We start from the raw sequence: 23667 nt of genomic DNA, 5'->3' as shown, positions 1-23667 counted from the left end.
CGAAACTGGTACGAAAAATAGATAATCACTGTGTACTCAACATTCAGTGGCGGTGTTCTTGTCTTTTGTCAGTGAAGTGACTTCTTATCATTGAGTGCTACCATCCTCCATCATCTTAGCCACTGGCACCTCCTAGTACTCATTATCCTTCATCTTCCAGAGTTATCTGATATGTTTTGTTTCTTAAAGCAGTGTAAGTGCATTTGTTGGCCACACGGGTGCAGAGGAACAAGCTAAAAACACAACAATTACATATTTTCACCTTATGAAGTTGATATGTGTTAGCAGACAGTTGCCTATTTACTCATCCAGCAGACACAGAACATGTGTCAACAACAAGTATTCATTTGGAGTTATTTTTCTGTCCACTTAGTGAATGTAAGTCCAATGTTCACCCTTGTTTTAGCTCTGTTATGATCTCCACAAACTCCTGATGAAAATATCTGGCTCTTTAGCTGATAAAAGACTGACAAAAGTGAACTAAAACAGTAAAGTTGCAGGCTGTAAAAACAAAGCAATGAGAGATAATTCTCTGTGGGTTTGTCACTAGGAGTTACCCCATAAATCTTTAAATTGGCCACAAACATAGTTTCATTTTTTAGAAAGTTAGAGGAATTTCCTAAAACAGTTGGGCACTGTAGTATTTAGCACATCTTTCCTAAACAGAAATAAGTAGTGCATTTGTTGGGGACTACTTTTGGCCGCAGATTAATACACATTTAGTGCACTAGTGAGTTTTTACGGCAGCAGATCTGGGTATGTGGGAATGATTCAAAATAAACCACAGTGACCAGGTTCATTCCAATGAAGGAACGTGTCTATTGTGGTACCACAAAGCTGTCAAGGAAACCCTGCTGTATACTGTCTATGGCTGTATATGGAGAAAGGACCAAGGATCTAGTTCATTAAGCCATGTACTGTCTGACTTCAGCTTAGAGGGCAGAATTTGGCCTCATCTCTTTGCCTTACAAGGAAAAGTACAACTCTAACTGGTACAGTTTATTCATCACTCATTAGTCTCTCTGCCTCTCTCTGCCTTCCTGTCCATCCCCATGTCTCTGTCTGCCTTTCTCACCTCACTTTGTTGCAATCCCCCATCTTCCACTGCCCATTTGATGTGTTCTATGTATAAATTAAAAGATATGGCTCTTAAATGTCTTTTCTATCTCTCCCTCCCTCATTCCTTCCTCTCCGCCTCTCTCTCTCTCTCTTCCCTCCCTGTGTCGGGAGATATGGGTCACTCAGGGGGCAAACTTCATTTCCGTAAATGAGGACAGAAAAAGAAATCCTGACACACTAGTTAGTTAACGGCACACTGCCCCCCTGTCACCCCAACACGCACACACACATGCAGAGCAAGTTGAGACCTGTTTGTCGAGCTAATTAGCATTGACTCTCTCCACGTACGAGTATGTGTCCATGTGAGCGAGCGTATGTGTGTAAATGTGCGTGAGTGTGTGCATAGCTGGGATAGGGTTGTGCTCTGTGGCCCAGTTTTGACTGAATAAGGGAGAATACTGTAAGCTTGATATGAGACAGGGGTTACAGAGGACAGATATAGATAGAAGTGAGAAGAGGAGGGGGGAGGGAGAGAGGGACAGAGATGCTGAAGTTGTTAACAACTAAAGCACATTGGTCCCAAGTGAGTTTTCTGTGTGTAATCCTTCATATGTGTGTATGTGTGTGTGTTTGAGTCTGTGTTTTTTCCTCTGTGGTGTCATTACCGGTTGTCCCACTCTCAGGGGAGTCCATGTTTATCCAGCATGGTCTCTGAGCTGTCACCGCGGGAGACATGCATTTGTTATCACCATGGTAACCAACAGACGCAGTAAGCTTGCCTTGATGTCACCTTCAAACGCAGCCTGTTCCGCATGTTAGACATTAGTCAGCTGACAGCTGAGTGAAGTTGGACTGAAACGTTGAATTCGAAAAGACTGTGTCAAACCAAATTATTTTTCAGCATGAAATTGTTTTTTCCAAAGAGTTCAGACAAGAAAGAAAATGTGCAATGTAAATGTTGCAGTGTTCAGGGATTACTTTCATTTTTCATTTTTTTAGTTAAATTTTTTTGATTGTCTTGAGTCTCTTCTATTCGCAGGCCATGTACAGCTTGACTAGAAACTCTTCTAGTTCCAACAGCTGTTTGTAAGGTCAAACTTAGCCTTGTCATAATGTGTTTACTCAGGAGATTTAAGCATGAGCTGATAAATATATTTACACCAATAACTGCCAGATGTAGCTGAACTAAATGATAAAACTACCTTGCTAACAGATGACCCATCTAAAGTGAAGAATAAAAGAGGTAATATGGAATATGGTCAACCTGACTGAAAACTGGGAGGTTTTTAAGTTACATTTCACAAAAATAACACAATATATGTACATGCTAGTGGCTGTTTGTGGCTGTATTTACTGTAGACACAGTGGTACTTGCTAAATGAGCTAAATGCTAACATTAGCATGCCAATATGCTCACAATGAAAACAGCTGCTAACATGCAGGTATATGTTTTCCATGCTCACCATCTTAATTTAGTGTGTTAGCATGCTAATATTTGGTTATTTGCACTAACCATAAAGTATATCTAAGGTCAATGGGCATCAATGTGGCAAGTGTCTGGCCATAAACCAAAAAGATGTGTAGGAATTTTGACCTAATGATGGTGCCACATGAAAAGTCAGGGGGTCACTAAAGTCATTAGGCTTCATCATCTGGGAACCATGAATGTCTGTACCAAATTCATGGCATTCCATCCAATAGTTGTTGAAATATTTCAGTTCAGATCAAAGTGGTGGGCTGACTGACCAACCGACATTTTAGATTCCCATCTCTAGCGTGGCCAATTAAACAAAGTCACAATCCTTTGTAAATACATACAAAGGATTACATGTAAGTTTACAGCCTGATTAGGAAAATGACTTGTTTGAAACTCGCTAGTTAGTAATCAATAACTTACACATAAACTTGCTAATGAATACTTATGCATATGCAGATATCAATGTTTACAGTGCAATACTTTTCATTAGTGTATAATCACCTGAAAATAAGAATTTTTGGTCCTCTTCCATGGAGCCTGCATGTTGCACCACCATGTTTTTACAGTAGCCCAGAATGGACAAACCAAACACTGGCTCTAGAGAGAGTTTTGTGGCCACTGTAGGTTCTCCTACACAGTTGGAAGGGGAGGGGCATTCAGTTTGTTGCAATCTGCAACCTCACTGCTAGATGCCACTAATATCTGAGGATGTGCACGACCAATGCTCCAAATGGACGCAGGATACGCGAGGCAGCCATCATGCGCACGTGAACGCATAGTTAAAAGCAAGTATCTTCAGTCTAAATACTACACACTGGTCCTTTAAGTACAACATTAAATGACAAATTAAAACACACCATTTACCGGGAAGTGAAAGTAAAAGCACAATACACACATTAGAATTATGTTGATTGTGTGCGTGTATATCGGTGTGTGTACGTGTGTGAAGTGTGGCCTTATGGGTCTCAAACAACTCAAATTAACAAGAATCCCTGTGGGTTGCATACATGACTCACTCATTGCGCTAGTGACAGCACTGTTACACACACACACACACACACACACACATACACACACAGAGCAGTGTGACATATCATGGCTATGCAGATGATACAGTGCTGCGGGGGTGTTCCTGTAAAAGAATAGAAGGATTTCTCTCAGAGGACAGAGAGAACACAGAGAGGAGGAGGAGGAGTGACACAGTCGGTAGTTCCTCTGCCAGCTACACCCCAATTAAAAATTATTTTAAACACATTCATTTTTGTTTTGTTTTTTGGAGTGTGTGTTTGTATATGTGTCTGTTTTTGTCCATGAAGTGATTTATTATATATGTTATACTGTACGTTGTGCTCTGTGGTAAAGAGACCTTGGAGAATTGACTCTATGGAGATAATGTTAGGGTTTATTCATAGTTTCCAACTACCACTGTTATTTTCAAGTACAAAACGATTGGCACTGAAAATTATATAAATAAAATACACAGCAGCACCCACTGGCTTCTTTTTTTTTAGGTCTTTTGGGATTTTGGGGGAGAATAGATTTTTCTCAAAAGTTGCCAAGGCAAGCCAGCCCCTTTATTTTTAGCTAATCAGTCACAACAAAGCAAATGCTGGATTTCATGTTTCCCACAACATAGATAGAGAAAATGCCAGTGCCGGATATAGTTGTAGTAGCATATACAGGTGAAAATTAAGAATCACTTTATTGATTCAAATACAGTTAAAGAAATAGTTGGGGTTTTTTAAGGAAATGCCCTTAGAAATTATGTTCATTACAACTAAACTGTTTTCCCAATTATGTTGCATTGACAAATGTAATCGCTGCCAGGATTATGTTCACAGGTAATGTTTTGTCGAATTAATGAAGCGCTACATTTATATATTGCTCTGAAGTCCAAGGGAGGAGGTCGGGTGGATGGGAAATGTACAAGATGCAGGATTCCCGAGTCCCGTTTGTGGTTAGGTTTAGGTGACAAAAGCACTTTGGTTAAGGTTTGTGAAAGATTGTGGTGTGGCTTAAATGTCAATAAACATGTCATGCTTCAAGTCACTGCAGACTTCTTTCTGTATTAAACCAAGACCGAGATCTTTCCTTAACCTTAACCAAGAGCTGCCTGTGCAGCTCCCTCCACTCAAGTCCCCAAGTCCAAGTCCCCCTCCACTCAAAAATATGTTCTTCTTCTTGTTCCTTCAGTGGGATGTATGAGCTTCACTGTGCAGAATGATGTATGTGCAGAGTTTGACACTTAAAGGCTGTTTTCACATTAATCTTCTGAAAGTGGAAAGTTTCTCTGAGCTCATTGAAAGTCTAATTTTAAGGGGCGGGCCTACAAGCATGATTTGTGATATCACAAATAGTTTGGAATCCAATCCTGGTCCAATATTCAACTTACACAGGTGTAATGTGGAAACTTGAAGCCTCTGGTGCACAAGCATTGAGAATGGGCTTTACAGTGAAGTAGGAGGCATCTTGTGTCCAGTAGTCAAACTTTTGAAGTGAAATATATTTGCATATTAATAGATTCTGTAATATTTAATGAAGGAGAAGTAGAGTATTTTATATACATCTTAAAACATGTCAGGAGGGGATCTTTAATATTGTTGTAGTTTCTTCTAGTGGATATTGTACTGTATAATCAGATATTTTGGTGGGGAAAAAAAGAACTAGGTACATTGTCTTTGGACATTTCACTCATACCTTCAGTATCAACATTTTTGCAACTTGCCAAATACGTCAATCAACATTGTCTCATTATGTCGAGAGAAAACGTAATTCAGCCAGCTTTACGTTTCTTGCAAAATATTTTTACTTTTGCAATTTAGTTGTATATGAATGTAATTTCTAGGAGACAGAATTGCACACCCTCATGTCTGTACAGTAAATATGAAGCTACAACCAGCAGGCAGTTACCTTAGCTTAGCTTAGCACAAAAACTGTAAACAGGTGGATAAATGAGACTAAGTCAAAATCTAGTATATGGCTGGACCATGTATGAAAAGCTAGAAAGCTTTTAATTTGACATGATGGATACAGGAAGTGGCAACATGTGGTGACCAAGCCCCCAGGAAGTGCGGCAGGCTTTGACCTCTTTATACATCCATGGCTTTGACTAAAATCAATCACAGGGCCTTTCTCAATACCAATACACCAAGTTTGGACTTTGCAAGTTTGACTCTGGAGTACAAACTTCAGGAGGGAGGGAGGACGCAGTATGATCAATCTGCAATTGGAACAGCAGCATAATTGCTGACAGCAGCAGCTCAGCTTCAACACAACTACCTGACTGTACTGTGAGAAAATAATCTCAATTCAAAGCTCTACTAACAGTTTTTCTCTCACAAAAAATAACCTCATTGACAGAGAGATGCAGTAATTTATGTTATTCAGTCTGTAATGTAGCTATAATAAAATCCAAATTGTTATGTAGTAAGCTACATAACAGTTAACATAAAATAAAACAAATTTAATATAGACTGATCTGTTCATCTTAATACATTTATATTTATTGAAAAGTGGTGATATCTGTACATATAGAGCCCCAGAGGCAGCGCTGTTGCTCTGTCCAGTAAAAACATGAAGCTTCACTTTATATTCAGACAACTTACATAGCAGCTACAATTGTTAGATTTCATCTGTGAGACCAACAATAATCTTCCAAAAGGAATTATATCATGTATCAAAATGCTACGGAGACATTAGAGCCAGTGGTAAATTACCAAAGAGCTGCAGATCAGTTCATCAGATCCTGTTCTCCCCAGGATGACGACAAGTTGACCTGCCGATCATCTCAGGAGTCGGCTGCTAGCAGCTGAGATGACCAGCTGGTCTCACTCAGTCAACGGGTCCTCACATCTCCGAAAATGTCAGAGCAAATTTCCAAATAGATGTTACCATTGCTGCCGTTTGGTCTGAAATGCATTCTGGGATAATTGGCTGTCCCAAGCTTCAGGGGCTTTTGGCTGCCTTCAGCTGACCAATGGTGTAACTTCATCACTCAGTCAGTGAGTCACTCAGTCAATCACAGACATTTGCTGGCTCTGCTGTTGCTGTCCAGCCAAAAAAAAAAAACCCAGCTGAACAGCATCTCTAAAGCTCACAATTTAACACATTATATCTCGTTTATTAAATCCTTACAAAATCTGGAGTGTAAAAGTGACATGTGGTTTTATGGGGGGGGGCGGGTTATGTGCTGGACTTTTTCTTGGCCGGGTGCAGTAACTTCCTGGAAGTGACTGCATCCAGCCAAGAAATCACTATGCTGCTTGCTTGGCAAAACAGGAAATTAAGTGTATTTCTCAAAATGTCAAACTATTCCTTTTCAGATTTGTTTGCACATGCACCAAACTGAACACCTCTTAGTAGTGAATTTTAGAGGTCCCCTCCAGAAATGTATTAAGACATATAAAAATACTCTGCTTAAAACGATGTGTGAACAATGATGGTTTCCCCACAAAAAAGTATAATTACCACATTTAAATGCTCAAAATGGCATCTACTTCACCCTCATTAAAAAATACAGATTCTATGAATATGCAAATATTCTTCATTTCAAAAGTTCAAGACGTCTCTTTGTTCACTGTAGTGGCCATTATTAGTGTTTGTGCACTGGAGGCTTTAAGTTTCCACATCACACTTATGTAAATTGAATATTGGACCAGGATTGGCTTCCAAACTGTTATTGATGTCACAAAGCATGCTGATAAGCCCACCCCTTAAAATCAGATTTTCAATGAGCTCAGAGAAACTTTTTACTTTCAGCATAGATGTGAAAACAAACTCAGCTCATACATCATTCTGCAGAGTGAAGCCTGAACATCCCACTGAAGGAACAATTAACAAAACACATTTTTGAGTGGAGGGGGACGTTAAGTTAAAATTTCTCAATAATCCACTTTCTGTAGGAAGCAAAGAATTTAGATCAAATATAACTAAGCAACATTTACTTAAATGTCCCAGCAAGTTTTTATTTATTTATATATCTATTTATTTATTTATTCATACTTTCCCAATCTGTGTCATTTAGTACTTAGTGTCTGCAGATTCTGATATTTTCTTACATAGTACAGCAACATATTGGACATATAGTGAAATGTGGGCGTACATTAAGTAAAGCCTTGGGTAAGGCCAGTCTAATTGAGGTATGACTGCAGCATTGCAGCACTGCAGCAAATGCCATGCCTACAGCAGTCACGGCATGGCTTTTTAGAAAAGATGGTCTTTTTGTCTGTACAAAATAAAAGCCTGCAGGAAACACACACACACACACACACACACACACACACACACACACACACACACACACAAACACACACACATTTTAAATAGGTCTGTGTTTAGAGCCATATGTCCGTGAATGCAGCTAGTCTCAATAAAACATGCTGCTTTGTTGTTAATCTTTAATAGTTCTGTCCTTGAGAATTAACCCAGATGAACACACATTTAGGGCACCATCCCCTCAAACACACACACACACACAGTGATTCCCTATCTCGTGTTCCACTTCCGCTTCCACTTCCACTTTCTGACAATCGTTCATCACCATCCTCATCTTTTCTTAATTTCCCTCTCTGTTCTTTTTTCCCTTTTCCTACATCTTCTCCCATCTATTCATCCCCGAAGTCACCAGATTTCACCCCAGGTTACAAAACAGGATGATCCAGTTAAGAAAAGAAAAGACAGTGTCAAGTGGAGAAATGGAAGAGATTGAGGATGACACAAAAATGATAAAATGGAAGTGTGGAAGCAATTGTGTGAAAAACAAAAATCGGGAGGAGAGAGGAAGGGGAGGACAGGGTGGCAAGGAGATGGGGAGTAAAAGGAGGAGAATGGAGGTTGAGGAGCATCAGGAAGGAGGGAAACGACAGGGAGACTCTAGCAAACTTGGCGGTGAGCGATGGCTGAGGGGGTAATTTGATGAAACATTTATGTCGCAGTGCTTGCTGGGAGGTTTGACTGGTGGTCACAGCCGGTGCAATGTATGTGTATGTTATTGCGTTAGTGTGTGTGTGTGTGTGAATATGTAATTTGGTGATGGGGCTCGCAACAAGAAAAAAGCAAAGCAAATCACACAAATAGGCTATTATTCCCACGGATTAACTCAGATTATTGCAGCACTCACACAGCAACTGCCACAGTGTACATGTATAGAGTTTTGAAAATGCTATCTCTCAGTGTAATAAGCATATATGTCCAACATGTGACATGCCAGAGCTATTCTCATTCCGTCTGTCTCTCAACAGTAGTTGCATAAATTTGAGTGAGTGAACTCATTCACCTCTCCATCCACCCGTCTATGATATAATATCACCATGTGCACAATGACAGTGCTTTCTTCCTCGCTTTCTACTCTTCCTCCCATTCAGCCAAGCTCTGTGCTGCAATCTGCAGTGCTGTCTGTCACTTAGTAGTCAAACTCTGTCCCCTGCTGACTGCATCACATAACTGCACAGATGATAAGGATGTGTGACTTTATACAGTCAAGAGCTGGGTGCTACAGGTGAAAAACATTCCCTCCGGATGTCTATTTTCTTGGTTACTAAGGTTAAGGTTTTGAATTAATAAAATCTTAACACATTTTATCACAGTTGTAATATTGAAACTGGGTGGAACTGGAGGTTACCACGGTGCCAGCAGACTTGCTCTCTTCTCTCTTCTCGTTTCCTGTGCTCAAACACAGCATACAGTATAATAAGCGATGACTTTTAATGGCCAAAGTCAAGGAAATATTTTCCTGCATTATGATGCAGGCTGATACATGTGTTGTATTCTATTGAAGACATAGTTACTTAGTTTGCTAATTCTGTTATGAAAATATTATTTTCATTAAAGGTTACCATAAATTTAGCCAGAGATCTGCTGATTTTCTCATTCCTTGATCTTTGTATGAGTCTGGTAAAAAATCACAGTGGTTGGTGTGTGAAGTAACAAATCTACCCTGAGTCAGGATTTGGGCTTACAGAGAAATGTGACAGTTTGGTCCTATAAGCATAACATGGAACAATCTCAATGTCTTCCATTCATCCATTTTCAGCTGCTTATCTGGGACTGGGTCACTGTGGCATCAGACTGAGTAAGGAAACCCAGACATCCTTCACCCCCACAACACCCTCCTCCCCTCCCTTCCTGTTGGATCCCAAGGCCTTCCCAGGCCAGAGGAGATATGTAGTCCTTCCAGGGTGTTCTGTGTCTGCCCCAGGGTCTCCTACCAGTTTGACATGCCTGGAACTCCTTCACTTGGGGCAGCCACACTTCACATTTGGCTTCAAACTGTCCCAGTGCTTGCTGGGTCACAGTGCGTTGAAGCCAAAAGAACCACATCATCTGCAAAAAGCAGAGAAGCAATCCCGAGGTCCCCAAACCGGACACTCTCCTCCCACTGGCTTCACCTTGAGATTCTGTTCATGAAAATCACAAACAGAATCTGTGACAAGGGACGACCCTGGTCCAACGCCCACTGAGAACGAGTCTGACATACTGCCGAGAATGCGGACACAACTCTCACTGCGGTTATATAAGGACCGAATGTCTCACAGCAATGGCCCCAGTAACCCATACTCCCGCAGCACCACCCACAAGGTTCCCTGAGGCACACGGTCCTAAACCTTCTCCAAGTCCACAAAGCACATGTAAACTGGATGTGCGAACTCCTATGACCCCTCAAGTATCCTTGCATGGGTGAAGAGCTGATCCACTGTTCCATACCCAGGACAGAATCCACATTGTTCCTCCTGAATCCAAGGTTTGACAATTGGCTTTATTAATACAATAAATCAAATGTGTTATATATCAGTTATGAGCCAGTAATAAGAATAACTTGTAAGTAGCTATTTAATTTCTCAGGAAGGCCACTCCAATGCAGAAAAATCCATTTATTAGCAACTTCTTGCCTGATTAGAGCTCTTCTCAGGGCTTAATTGACATCTCCCTCTCTCCTGTTGCAGACATTAGGGAGGAGCAATTTACTTTAATTTAATGTCATCATTACCACTGGTACATAGTTTTGTGACATCATGTAACTCCCAGCTTAGCTCACACAGCCTCAATCTGACTAGAGGTCTAATCAGCCAGAGTAATTGAAATCACCTGTGTGTGTGTAAGGTTGTAACATTTACAACTGTGGACGATAATGGATCCTAGATAATGTAAGATATGCAGGGGTAGTCTTGACTCTATAATTTTGTTTATGTACATTTGTGTTTATGTCTGTTTGTGCATGTTTCTGACTGTTAATCCTTGTGAAAGGAAAAACCTTTATATTCACTTCAGATGTATAATAAATCATGAATAAGACAATAACAATAAAATAACTAAAACAACAGTACAGTGTCTAAATTACCTGAGACCGTAACTTGATGATGATGAGAATTGTCATTGCACCTTTTCAGAAGTTGTAGTGCTGAGGAGAGACACAGGGACAGTTTTGAATATATAATTTTGTTAATTTACATAAGTGTTTATGTCTCTTTTTGTCTTAGTCGTTGAAATAATCTGGCACAATAGAGTGTCTTTAGAGAAACCTACACCTCCCTCCTTTTGAGAAAATAATCGACAGATGAATCGATAATGAAAATAATCATTAGTAGCTACTCTGTGGTAATAATAGAGTTGGGTTAGGTGTCTCAACAATGAATTTAGGCGAGTCAAGATGTAGCATCTGTAATGTTTGCAAAGTCAATCTAATAAACGATGACATAAAGTGACATGATGATCTTAAAAGGATTTGTGTTATGTTGTTATGTCTTTAACTGTATTTCTTACCAGTCAACTCGTAACTGCAGACATCTTGAATTATTATTTGTACTGGTTATATAGTGATTGCAACTATTTAAAATGCACGTGTAGACATTTATGAGGAGTCAAATGAAAGCTGACATATGTTGAAAGCGCTTGCCATACTCGCGTTCTACGGCACGAGATCTCGCAGCTTTCCGCGAAGCTTTTTTCGCAGCAGCACCAACTTGTCACCAAAGATGGCGATTTGCTGAGTGCTCATGGATACACACATTTCTCGGCTAGTTGTTATCTTACCCGAAACGCAAACTTTAAAAACAAATTAACTGCTTAGCAAGCAACTATTTTTCCCTCTGAAGCACACCCGAAACAGCCACCGCTACCATGCAGATCACGCTAAAAACACTGCAGCAGCAGACTATTCAAGTCGAGATAGACCCCGAACAAACGGTGAGTAACAGTTAGCTATAAGCTATCAGCTAACTTTAGCTACTAGCTGCGGGAACTATGTCTCAACTTTGCGTGTAGACCCTATAGCTTCACTTGATATTGACAATTAAAGACAAATGTATGTAGATTTGGCAAAAAGAGTGCCCATTAACAGCACGCGTTTCCAGGTTAGCACCCCACTTATTAGCAAACGTTAGCTAGTTAGCTCGCCGAGCTGCCCGTTAACAAAGTCATTGCGACGGCATGACAGACGAGTTTCTCGTCGTTTCAAGTTTGTGTCGTGGTTACTTTGCTTTTATTGCTTTTCAATAATGTCTTACGTGAAGTTGAATTAAATGCGGGAAACAGTGGGATGAGGGCAAAGCTGGCCACTACGCTATTATTGCTAATGCTAATGCTTATGACACTGCTAATTACGATTAGCTTTATTGGCAACGAGCCTGGCTAAGTGAACATGAGTTAGCACTTCACTAACGTTACTTGTTATCGGCACTATATTCCCGCTATATAATACTGCTAAATTCAAACTTGAATCTTACAGTAACTTAAGCATTGTCCGCGTGTGTGATACACTAAAATGAATGAAGCCAGTACTAATGCACACCTCTGAATCAGCTTTATTGGCCAAGTATGTTTACGCATACAAGGAATTTGACTCCGGTCCAGTGGTTCTAAATGTACTGACACAGAATAACAACACAACAATTCCCAGAAATATACACAAGGAATATCTATATACAGGTGAAACCATTTCTGTGAACTGTAAACAGGATAAAAATAGTGCAAAGAGAAACAAAGAGATACAAATAGCACAAAGAGTGCAAAGAGATACAAATAGTGCAGAGTCTCTGAGTCTTACAAGTCAGCTATGATGCTTCCTGGCTTGTAAGTTAATGACATTGTCAATGGTCCATCTAGATAGTCGTTTTTTTCAAGGCTCATATGACTTTACAAGGTCAGAGATCAAAGAGGAAGATTGTCATCTAATACAGAGTAGGGATGTTCATGCTTTGAAATAAATGCGTTTAGGAATCCGTTAGGATGTGCTTGTATGTTGCTGGTAATGGAGTCTGTTCCTCTCTTCTTTATCAGGTGAAGGCCTTGAAAGAGAAGATAGAAGCAGAGAGAGGAAAAGACAACTTTCCAGTATCTGGGCAGAAGCTGATATATGCAGGAAAAATCCTGCAAGATGACACACCAATTAAGGACTACAAAATTGATGAGAAGAATTTTGTTGTAGTGATGGTGTCCAAGGTGAGATCTTATTGTAATTCTTAAAGGTGACGTTAAGTTTTATATGATGAAGTTATAAATGTTATAGTACTTTTCAGATGGTTTCACTATTAAGTTGTTAGTCTAACAGCACCTCCTCTTGAACTGACTGAAGGCTAAGCCCGCAGCGGCCGCCTCGCCTCCTGTCTCAGAAGCACCCAAGCCCCCTGTACAGGACTCTGGCTCCACGTCAACAGCTGTCCAGGCCACAACCCCAGCTTCAGTCCCAGCCCCAACCCCAGCAGCTGTCCCCATTCCCCCCGAGGAGGCCAAAGAGGAGCCAAGTGCCGCAGCCACAGAACCACAACAACCAGCCAGGTAGAAGCTGTCGATCATATAGAATTATATAGTGTTGAATGTTTTTAAAACTATGTCATGTTAGAAATAGTGGAGAAGCAGTACTGGAAAATATTGTTGGAATCAATATCACGATTTTTTTTTCCCAGGTATGAATATATATGGTTTGATCCAGAGCTTGTCTTTGTGACAGTGATCCCCTTAAAACATTCAAAATTCCACCATAAAATCTAGTAATTTTAAATATTCTATTAATGTAGCTGTCATCTCACTAAATTTGAACTATTTGGTCATTTTCTAGATACAAATAAACTGAAGTTCTTTTTAAGTAAAATACAGATTATTTACAATATTTTTCAGTGGCACAGTTGAGCCCTGGTAAAACAGTTAAGTCTACTTTCTCATCCTATGTTTCATTCATATGGTTTTATAATTTCCCATTATATTATATGTCTAATATCAGTTCTTCTTAATTGTAATATGAATTTGTGGCACCCAACATGTGCACAGTTATCACAGGACTGTTTACTTTGCAGAGACTCAATAAACTGGGAGTGTGCAGGTGGCCTTGATCTGTCACCCAGATGTATTTTAATAGAGTAATTGTCCAACATGAGTCTGTCAGTGGCTAGGACTCAAGCCAAGATTGTATCATACCAGCTTTATTTAATAGCTAAGATGGGTACAATATTTTTAGCTCAACACAGTGAGTAAACTGTAATGTAGTATATTATTTATGTACTTTTAAATACTATTTTCACAGAATAATAGAAGTTTTTTGTAAGTTGATTTTTATTTTTTCATCACTTTTGATTTGTAGCTCCAGTGGTGGGGGCCAGGGCCTGGATGCCTCCTCAGCGCTGGGTAAGTCATGAATACATTTCTGCCAGACTTGTGTCAAATGCAATACAACAGCAGCTGGAGCTGGTGCAGCTCTAACGGTCTCAACGCAGTAGTTTGGGTATTTGCTCACTGTTGATAAATCTAAATAGTAGAAATTCAGACAATTGACTTTTACAATGGAGCCTGTAGATGTAAATCCTAGGCTTTACTTTCTGTGCCAGATATTGTTACTGCTGTTAGTCAGGGACTTTACAGGCTGCAGTGCCATACATAATATCACTCCTATATTTAGGCTGTGACAAAAGCAAGCATCCCTTATTGTGGTGCCACAGAGAGCAAAGGGGCTTCCCGTTAGGGCTACTCATAGATTATGTACATACCAGAGTATGTAGGAGTAGGTGTCATGCTGCTATTTAAGCCTAATTAGTATGTTTGAATGTTATTGTATGTATGACTTTTCTCTTATGTATGCTTTAGAGTCAGACCCTCAGTGGCGACTGAAGGATTAGTCTTGTTACTATAGATAAATAAATCTTGAAAATGCCGTCCTCAGTGGCCTCATGGCATGGATTGTAATAGAAAATATATTTTTAATCTTTCTTTGAAGTTTGTAATGGTTCAAATTTGCTATTTAAGTTCTGTGTTTTGGTACATTTAGATACATCTTACAAGAGGAATAATATAGAAATACATTTCCTGTTGATACACGCATAAAGTTGTAACTTCTCAAATATTCCAAATATGTCGAGTTAGTAACTTTGCCAACTTTGTGTTGTGTTTTCAGTGACTGGAGCCGAGTACGAGGCGATGCTGACAGAGATCATGTCTATGGGCTATGAAAGGGAGAGAGTGGTGGCGGCGCTACGGGCCAGTTTCAACAACCCCCACAGAGCTGTGGAGTACCTTCTCACTGTGCGTCTCACACATACACTAAAGTTATTCTTACTATTTCAAGAGCACCACTGTTCAAATCAACTAAATGATCTCTGAAGGCCCCTAACTGGCATCAGGAAGGAATACCATATCTCCCTGATTCACTGGCCTCCCTCCACTGATTACCAAACAACTCTAGAATTGATTTTGAGTTTAGTTTTATTTGGATTGGCATTCATATTTCTGTCCCCCTCAGCACATATTCCACAACCAAACCCCTTTGATCTTCTGCAGAGTCACTCCTCTTTGTTTTATAGTCCCAGGAGTGAAGGCTGTGTTCAAACTGACAACAGTGGAACAAACTGTCTAAATTTACCAGTCAAATGATCAGCTGTGGTAACGAACTTATTCAGACTTCTGGGGGCTTCTTTGTATGTTGTTAGTTTCAGTTTTAGTCATAGACTTCGGTGGAATTATTCTCTGGCCATCTGTCAGCTGGTGTCAATCAAACAAGACATGCGGATGACCCCCCAGCCCGCTGACACAAAAAGGAGCATTTCAGATATTTCCCCAAAGACCATTTTTCTTCATTTTAATAAAATAAACCTATTAGTAATGTGTTTTTAAAAAACATATTGTGGATGGTTTAAATGTGGTTTCAGTTGGAGTTCAGGAAATCAGTTTACTGGAAAAACCTGAGTGTAACCCGGTTACTTAAGTGCATGTAAACGCGCTGGTTGAGACCACCGTGCAGCCACAGCAGGAGTCTTGACACACACGGCTCGAAAAACAAGAAAACCTGGTTATGTGACATCATCCAGAAAATTCCACGGAGATTACTTTAAAAGTCAAAGACAATTGTGTTTACCTCGTCATCTTGTGAACAATCTCTCTACTACACTAGTGCATTGTTCAGTCTAAGTTGACATCAGACTGTGAGGCACCCTCACTGACAGGTCTTCCATTGATTTATGTATCACTAGTTGTTGTTTTATAAAAAGTCGTTGAGTCAGCAAATTTGTCATATTGTGGTCACAGACTGTGGTAATCTCCTACATGGACTTCAATATACTAAAAATCTAATTGGAAATAGCTCTTTGCACGTTTTCCATATCATGGTACCTCCACACATCTCACAGAGAGCTCCCCAGCTCAGCTTTGTCTGGTCACCACTTTTACATTCAGTGCAAAAGTCACATATTGGAAAGGAGATGACTAACCAGGCTGAAGAACATGATGAACATGATGTTAATCAGAGTGAGCCACTCTGCGTCTTGATTTAGTTTTAGTGTAATTAATCAACGGTGACACATGCTCCGCTTGATCTGTTCTTCTTAAACTGAAATAATATTTTCTGCATCCACGAGTACGTGAGGGTCAGCTGTGGTCCACGTGACATAAATTTAGTGGAGGGTGTACACGTAGACTCTGTGCGTACCTCCAATTTGTTGTGACCACGCGGACAGTCTGCACTGTCTTCCTGTAGACGCCGATCTACTGCGCATGTGTGGACTCCAGAAAGCAGTAGAAACAGAACTACTATGTGTCCGCAGCCGTCTGTGTATGTGTTCACTCAAAAGCATATCTATGGCTTTACTTTGCACTTTGAGAGAAATTATCATTATACTAAAGGGTGTTTCGAATATGTTATTCTACCCTTATTAGGGATTAATCGATACCTTTCGGAAAACTGATACAAGAGTCAGAGATTCAACTAAATTGATAAACCACTGTATATCCGCCCCAAACTCTGCACAAAATTCAGAAAAAAATCAATACAGCTGTCAAAAACTGATTGTCCTAAAGTCCTCTCTCCATGTCTGTCTCTGCACTGTGCCTGTAGCCTGTGTGTGTGTGTGTGTGTGTGTGTGTGTGTGTGTGTGTGTGTGTGTGTGTCCTGCTGCCTCGCTACGTTTTCCAATCACACACCTTCAAACCATCCACCACATTCCCACATTGAAAGACATGTCGGTATCACTGTGTTCACTGCTGCCTGATTTTACATTTGCAGTCTTGAGAACATGCAGCGGTATTGTAAAACATGCCGGAGGAACCACACATCGTGCAACTAATTTGTGAAGGCGATGTGTGCGCTGATAGAAAAGTTACTGAGAGTCAACATAAAACGAGTAACGATGGTGTTAGCAGCTGATGTGACTTCAGTACTTGTAGGGTTGAACCAGATGACATGTATACATCTAGTAAATGTATTCAGTTATATTATTATTGCCAAACTTCCATGTGCCTGACAAATATAACGTTTGGGTCTGTTCATCTTGGCAGCATGCAGAGAGAGTGTGTGTGAGAGAGAGTGATTGACAGTTGTATTGTTGTGTTTTCAGGGTATCCCCAGCAGCCCAGTCCAGGAGACTAATCCCCCGGTGCAGGCCCCTGCATCTGGACCCACAGAAGCCCCATCTCTAGCAGAAGGTGAGACATGCAACTCATTTTGATCTAAATATATATACAGTCTACATGTCTCTCTGTCTCTATGCTGTTTAAATAATAATAATAAACACTAGTAGTGGTGAGATGTGAATTATGCCAATCGCTGGCAGAGAGCCCACATTTATAGGAGTCACAGCCTCAACTAGTATCCATGCATCAGAATGAAGACTGGGAGGTAACTCAGACCATGTGGACTCTACTTCAAGAGCTTCTGCAAGAGACTGTTTGAGAACATTTAAATATGTGAATGCTGCAGGGCCAAGACAAGACACATTTTAGATAAAATAATCATTACTGCCTCACTTGGCACAGCAATGGCTCATCATATGAGTCATTAGTCACTTAATGTTTCTCCACCAGGGGCATGTTTCAATTGCTGTAAGACCTGTAAGATGACCCCAACCTGCATCTGGATTGAAATGTCATCACTCAGAGGAGACTTGTTGTAGCCAGTGGCCTTTCTTTGAGTGGATTTTGTTTGTAGGTCTTCTGAGGGGATTCATGATCACCATGGAGAACTTGTGTATACATCAGGGATGTCAGTTTCAGCTAACTGTGCCTTCGATAGACCAATTTTTTTTTTTTTTTAATGAAAATTTGTAATTTAGCTTTCATTTGTGAGAGCTGTCAGCAGTCAGTGGTCAGAGCTAGCTTGTTAGCCCTGGTTATCTTGACTTTTAGCTCATCCTTCTTCACCTCAAAGTGTTTTCAGTGAGTTTAGTCACAGTAGCTCTTTATTGCATAACACACTCAGGCTCGAGGTACTGTACTAGCTCTTTCAATCCCTCACTGTCTGCCACACTGATTAGCAGCATATTGGTCTCAATCATTCAGCACAGCAACTGCGTGATGGCCTAATAACAAAGTAACACCTACTGTTAAAAAAAAGTCTTCTTAATGACATTAAACTATAGAGACTGGAGCTGAAATATCAAATTTAACAGAATTTATTTTCTTGTACAAGGAGGAGCGTTTCACAATGCAACACGCAGGATGAGGTTACAAAGAGAAAGGCTCCCAGTGGAGCGCTTAGAACGGTTTTGTACTCCGTAAGTGGGCGTTACAGTTCTTTTCTTAATCTATTAAAATACAGACTCATAGATACCGTCATGTCTGTTTTCAGTTCTCCTGTCCAGGGCTCATCTTGCCCCACTGACCCCCAGATGACACGTCTCACCCGCATTTTAATTTCTACATCTTCCTCTTACAAATATAATACTGAACTTCCTTTAACCTCAGCTGATATGTCTGCTGATGTTGTTGTACAAAACAGGAACAATTCATCATGATCTAGATAAAATAGTAACACTCATACACAGCGCAATCATAATTTTTATAACACCTGCGTTGTTATTACCGATAGACTGTAGGATTAGCATGCTAGGCTAACAGTCCATCAGCTGTGTGACTTTATATCCGCGCCGTGACGTCTTTCAAAGCACACAAACACCGGAAACACACCTGTCATCTGCCCAGCACAGTGATTTCAAACCAGAGCCACCGCAGCTGCACCTTATTTTTAATACAGTCTATGGGCTACACACGGCACAGCTAAGCTAATGATGCTAGCCATGCTAACTAGCTGCTAGCCGCCATGCAGACTCGTAAAATGGATCGGTCACGTGTCTTTGTATCTGTGGGTTAGTGGTCCTGTCAGTGTCGGAGCCTCCATGTGAGACGCTTCAGTAGGGAAATGTGTGTCTTTAAAACTTATTTGGGGGCTGCGCTCACTCTCATCCCACAAGGTACCAACATTAATCTATTGTAAGTAGTTCACTACCCAACCCTAGTATGCAAATGAACCTATAGACCGACATGCGTAACCAATCAAAAGTATTCTCTGCAGTTAACTGTTGACAACTCTAGTATACGTGTATGTATATACAAATATTTACTATGTAGTGCACAGTAGATTTTACAGTGATGGCGCTATTGGCTGGGATTTAGCCCAGTCTGACTGTGGATCTTGAGTTGAGTGTGAAATAGCAGAAGTAGAGTTTGTGCCAAATAATAGATAGGCTCGGCAAAGTATGAATGTATCTGAAATGTCCTGCATAGAATTGATTTATTTGCTCTCCTACTAATGGTTATTAATGTTGTGTCACCAGGAGAGAACCCTCTTGCATTCCTGCGGACTCAGCCCCAGTTTCTGCACATGAGACAGGCCATCCAGCAGAACCCTGCTCTGCTACCAGCTCTTCTCCAGCAACTAGGCAGGGAGAACCCTCAACTTTTACAGGTAACACACTCTGTACTCACACACTGTTTGGGCCAGACACTCATGAGACGACCTCACACACTGAGTTCTCCACATCTTAGTGGAGCCTCGTCATGCCTTTGTTGTGAAAGTACCTTTCTTCCTGCAGCAAATCAGTCAGCATCAAGAGCTGTTCATCCAGATGTTGAACGAGCCAGTGGGAGAGGGGGGAGATGCGCCAGAGGTTGGAGAGATGGGGGCAGCGGGGGAGGAGGGCGCACCTGTCAACTATATCCAGGTTACACCTCAGGAGAAGGAAGCCATCGAAAGGGTGAGTTGGATGAAGACTAAAGATTGAAAACGTGTGGTCTTTTTCCTTTTTGGAAACATAAGTTTCAGATGGTGTGGTTTTTAACAGCCTCCTCTCATGTCTCCCTACTCTTTGTTCTCTTTATGTATCCGTCTTAACTCTGAGCAGTTAAAAGCGTTGGGTTTCCCTGAGGCCCTGGTGATCCAGGCCTACTTTGCCTGCGAGAAGAACGAGAACCTGGCAGCCAACTTTCTCCTCAACCAGGGACTGGAAGATGACTGAACAGCAGAGATTACTGCCTTCCTGTTCCTCCCTCCTACCCCTCCCCTCTTCAAAGACTGCACCCCCAATTTACTGTACAGCTACCAACCTCAGCTCAACCCAACAGGAGGGGAGGAGAGGGGAGAGCCAGCAGGAGGGAAGGGCGGGGAGGGGAGGGGGGGGCGGTGGGATGGGATAGGGGTGGGGTGGGAAGGGAAGGGAAGATGGGGGTGGGTCGGGGTATGGCGGGGGGGGGGGTTACACGCTTATGTACACAAAGTGGAGGTTGCGTGCAGAAAGGTCAGACTTCTTAGATTATTGGTGGTCAGGGTGAAAAAGTGTGGAAGAAAGCAAAAATCCACGTGAATTCCAATGGAATGTGTGGGGATTGTTTAGGGGGGAGATCTATCATTTTGATTTTAGACGCGCTTTGTGGACATTAGGGAGGGGGGAGTGACGGGGCTGAGGGGTCTGCGACGAGAGTGTGTGCTTGTGTCTGTGTGTGTGAGTACATGTCCGCGTGCCTGTGCAGATGGATGCGATACAGTTAAGCTGAAAAAGTAATCAATTTGCATTATCTAAGTTTGTTAATGCTGTAGCTGGATTGTATGGAAGCACATTCTCCTCACTGCACTTCTACAACATTATCAGTGTGTGTAACTGCTTGTGTGTACCTCTGTAAGCCTCTCGTATGTTACGTCCAATAATGAAATTGGCAGAGATGGACTTGACCGTGCTGCCCTTTGTCTGAGATGATGTTGCTGGGGTCTGTTATGGGGGGGGAGAAAGAGGGGGGGGGAGGGGGGAGGGTGAGGGGACGGGGAACTAAACTGACACATAAGTATCTGGTTATTCTTTTCACTCTGTACCACCTTCATCTGTCCTGCCATGGTGGCCGCACAGATCGCAGCCAATCAGAATCCCTGCAAAACGCTGTGCCTGTCTGTTTAGATTACTTAAGATCTGGTGCTAATCAACACTACCCACGAAAATCTACTGTGCAACTTACAAACATCAGATTTTTTCTTCTACTATCAAGATTTAAACAGCAGCTAAGTTGAAGCAGTTTTACAGTCTCGATGAAATTTGCACAGTGAAACTCTTGTCAATTTTAATTATTAGTAATTAAGGACACAACAAAAAAAGCGACAGAGGGTACATCTGAGTTCTGTAACTGATCCATATTACACAGACGAGTGGGATGACATTACTTTCTTAACTGTTCTTAACTACTTAACCAAAACGATTAAATACCCGCACACTTAAGCTCTTAGGTGTCATTTGCAAATGTGTTTGCAGATAAATGTGTGTACTGCTTGGTGAGGTCTAAACCATCTGCATGTGGTTTTAACAGTGTCACATGTGATCGAGTCAGCAGGATCATAAAACCACGTCTTTTCTTTTTTTTTTTCCTTCTTTTTGTCAATTCTTAACAGGTTCCAAAAGGTGCGTTAAGAATAAACAACTTTATACAGTTATGTGGTTACCGCCATGTGACTTTCATATGTCGTACTAACATGCTTGGTATGTCTAGAAAAGCATATTTTTGCTTTCAGATATTCCAAAAAAAACTTAAGGGAAAGAACTGTTCGAGACACCCTGAACACAGAGCAGGAATCTCCCGTGGAATAGGGAACCAAATCCATTTATTTCTTTTAGATCAAACATACTGTACCTTATCTTCCCAACTTGGGGCAAATTGTAGTTCAGAAAAATGAAACCGTTTGATTTGATTGAATTTGACTGCTTATAAAACTTAGATTAAGTTCTGAATAAAAGAAAAATGACGCTAAATTAACTTTGTAATTCTTCTTTGGGATTGTCTAATTGTCTAATTTGCCCTGCATTATATGGCCAATACAGCCAGTTATGCTCAATTTAAAAACAAATAATACACAGATAATGGACTCATAATGCATATTGAGGCTCAACTACACACAAAACAGCAGATCAGAAAACCATTCTGTGCATCAAGGATCTAATCTTACTGTATGTGCAGATGGGCTGACTGGCCGCTATGATAACTGCGGGCCTGGTTGTAGCGTGTGAGGTGGGGATGTGCGGCAACTAGTTTGTTTTTGACTGCAGAGGTTCTCAGCTTAATGTGGGTCCATGAACAGACAACAACTGTAAAAGAAAAAAAACAACTCATTCTGTATGTGTGAAGGCAGTTTGTACTGACAACTGTCCTACAGCATCAACATGATCTTAGACTATGCTGTGCTACATTAAATATCAGCAGTCTTTCAGGCCTTTGACTCTTTGTGCCTTATTAGTATCATCATACATGTCATTCACAGTCTGAATACCCACCTGGTCAATGGAGGCCCACGGCTATGTTTTCCCTGCGGCCCTCTAGTGGGTTAATGTGGTCCTGCTATCCCAGGATGCAATGGATGAAAAGTCGGTAAACCATTTGTCTAGCACAGGTTAAACTGACCTGCATGTCGCGACTCTGGGAAGAAACCAACATGATGAGAACATGACAACTCCACATAAAGCCCACAGTCAATAAACTCAAAATACCTGAAAATTTAAGAAGTAAAACTACAGAAATAGTTGTATTAGGGAACTCTTCACTTCAAAACTTCAGTCCAACATCAAATCCAGTAAGTAACTGGTTCTCATTGGCTGTGTGCTCACTCTTGAAGCCTTCAAGTTACCAGAAATGAATTGTGTCTGGAACAACAATTCATTCCTGCTACCTGGAAAGTTTCCTGTAATTAGAACCCCAAAGGGCCACATAAATTAAGAGTGTTGGCAAAGGTATTAGCAACAAAATGCAAATTGGATAATGGTTCGCCACTTAGTTTTAAAAAAAAATGGTCTTGTTACAATTAAGATGTATTTCTCCTTGCACAGGTATTCTATCTATATTGTTTGCTCCCAGTTACCCAGTTTAAAGCTCTATTAATGGATTTTCTTGGCCACTTGAGGGCGGCACAAGCTATAAACACAACATTGACATATTATCACCTGATAAAGCTGTGGTGGTGAAGATGTCAGTAAAGTGTTGCTGCTTATTTACACACCCAGTGGACATGGAGCAACACTGACATGGATAAGGAGTGGTGTTCTGCACCAAATGAATGGATGTAAGTATAGTATTTACTCTTTTAGTTGTTTTTACCTCCTGAAAGAAATATTTGCCTCTTTAGCTGCTAAATCTCTATTTTCACTACCTACTCACTATCTTAGTCTACCATTTGGAGCTGGACAAGTAGCATTTATCAGGGCTTTCTTACTGAGAATAGCTGTCTGCTGCAGCTTGAAACTATGCGAGTGAGAACAGAACAAGAGACTGAACCAAAACAGTAACATTGCAGGAAGTAAAACCAAAACAACAAGCTGAAAAAAGCTGAAATGTTCTGTCAAGCTGAGGGGAACTGAGCTGAACTGAGTCAACAGTTTCTGCAGATTTGTCATTCGGAGTGATGACTGTTCACGTTA

At 40.9% G+C, this 23667-nt stretch overlaps 1 protein-coding gene across 1 annotated transcript; it reads left to right on the top strand.

Moving 5' to 3' along the window:
• Positions 1–11497: 11497 nt before the first annotated feature.
• On the top strand, positions 11498–20286 carry rad23aa (RAD23 homolog A, nucleotide excision repair protein a). Its single transcript, XM_067570271.1, has 9 exons — positions 11498–11716; positions 12809–12970; positions 13104–13306; positions 14106–14149; positions 14913–15040; positions 17344–17431; positions 19558–19688; positions 19816–19977; positions 20125–20286. The coding sequence occupies exons 1-9, from the start codon at positions 11651–11653 to the stop codon at positions 20236–20238; spliced, it is 1098 nt and encodes a 365-aa protein (XP_067426372.1). The 5' UTR covers positions 11498–11650; the 3' UTR covers positions 20239–20286.
• The last annotated feature ends 3381 nt before the right edge of the window (positions 20287–23667 follow it).

The sequence above is a fragment of the Thunnus thynnus genome, chromosome 17 (genome assembly GCF_963924715.1).
Source record: "Thunnus thynnus chromosome 17, fThuThy2.1, whole genome shotgun sequence".
Taxonomy (NCBI): domain Eukaryota; kingdom Metazoa; phylum Chordata; class Actinopteri; order Scombriformes; family Scombridae; genus Thunnus; species Thunnus thynnus.
Note: the sequence above shows the minus strand (reverse complement) of the source record. Positions and strands in the feature narration are given on the sequence as shown.

Coding starts and splice junctions, on each gene's coding strand:
- rad23aa (XM_067570271.1), top strand. CDS start 11,651: ATGCAGATCACGCTAAAAACACTGCAGCAGCAGACTATTCAAGTCGAG. Junction 12,971..13,103: donor TTGTAGTGATGGTGTCCAAG/GTGAGATCTTAT, acceptor AACTGACTGAAG/GCTAAGCCCGCAGCGGCCGC. Junction 15,041..17,343: donor CTGTGGAGTACCTTCTCACT/GTGCGTCTCACA, acceptor TTGTGTTTTCAG/GGTATCCCCAGCAGCCCAGT.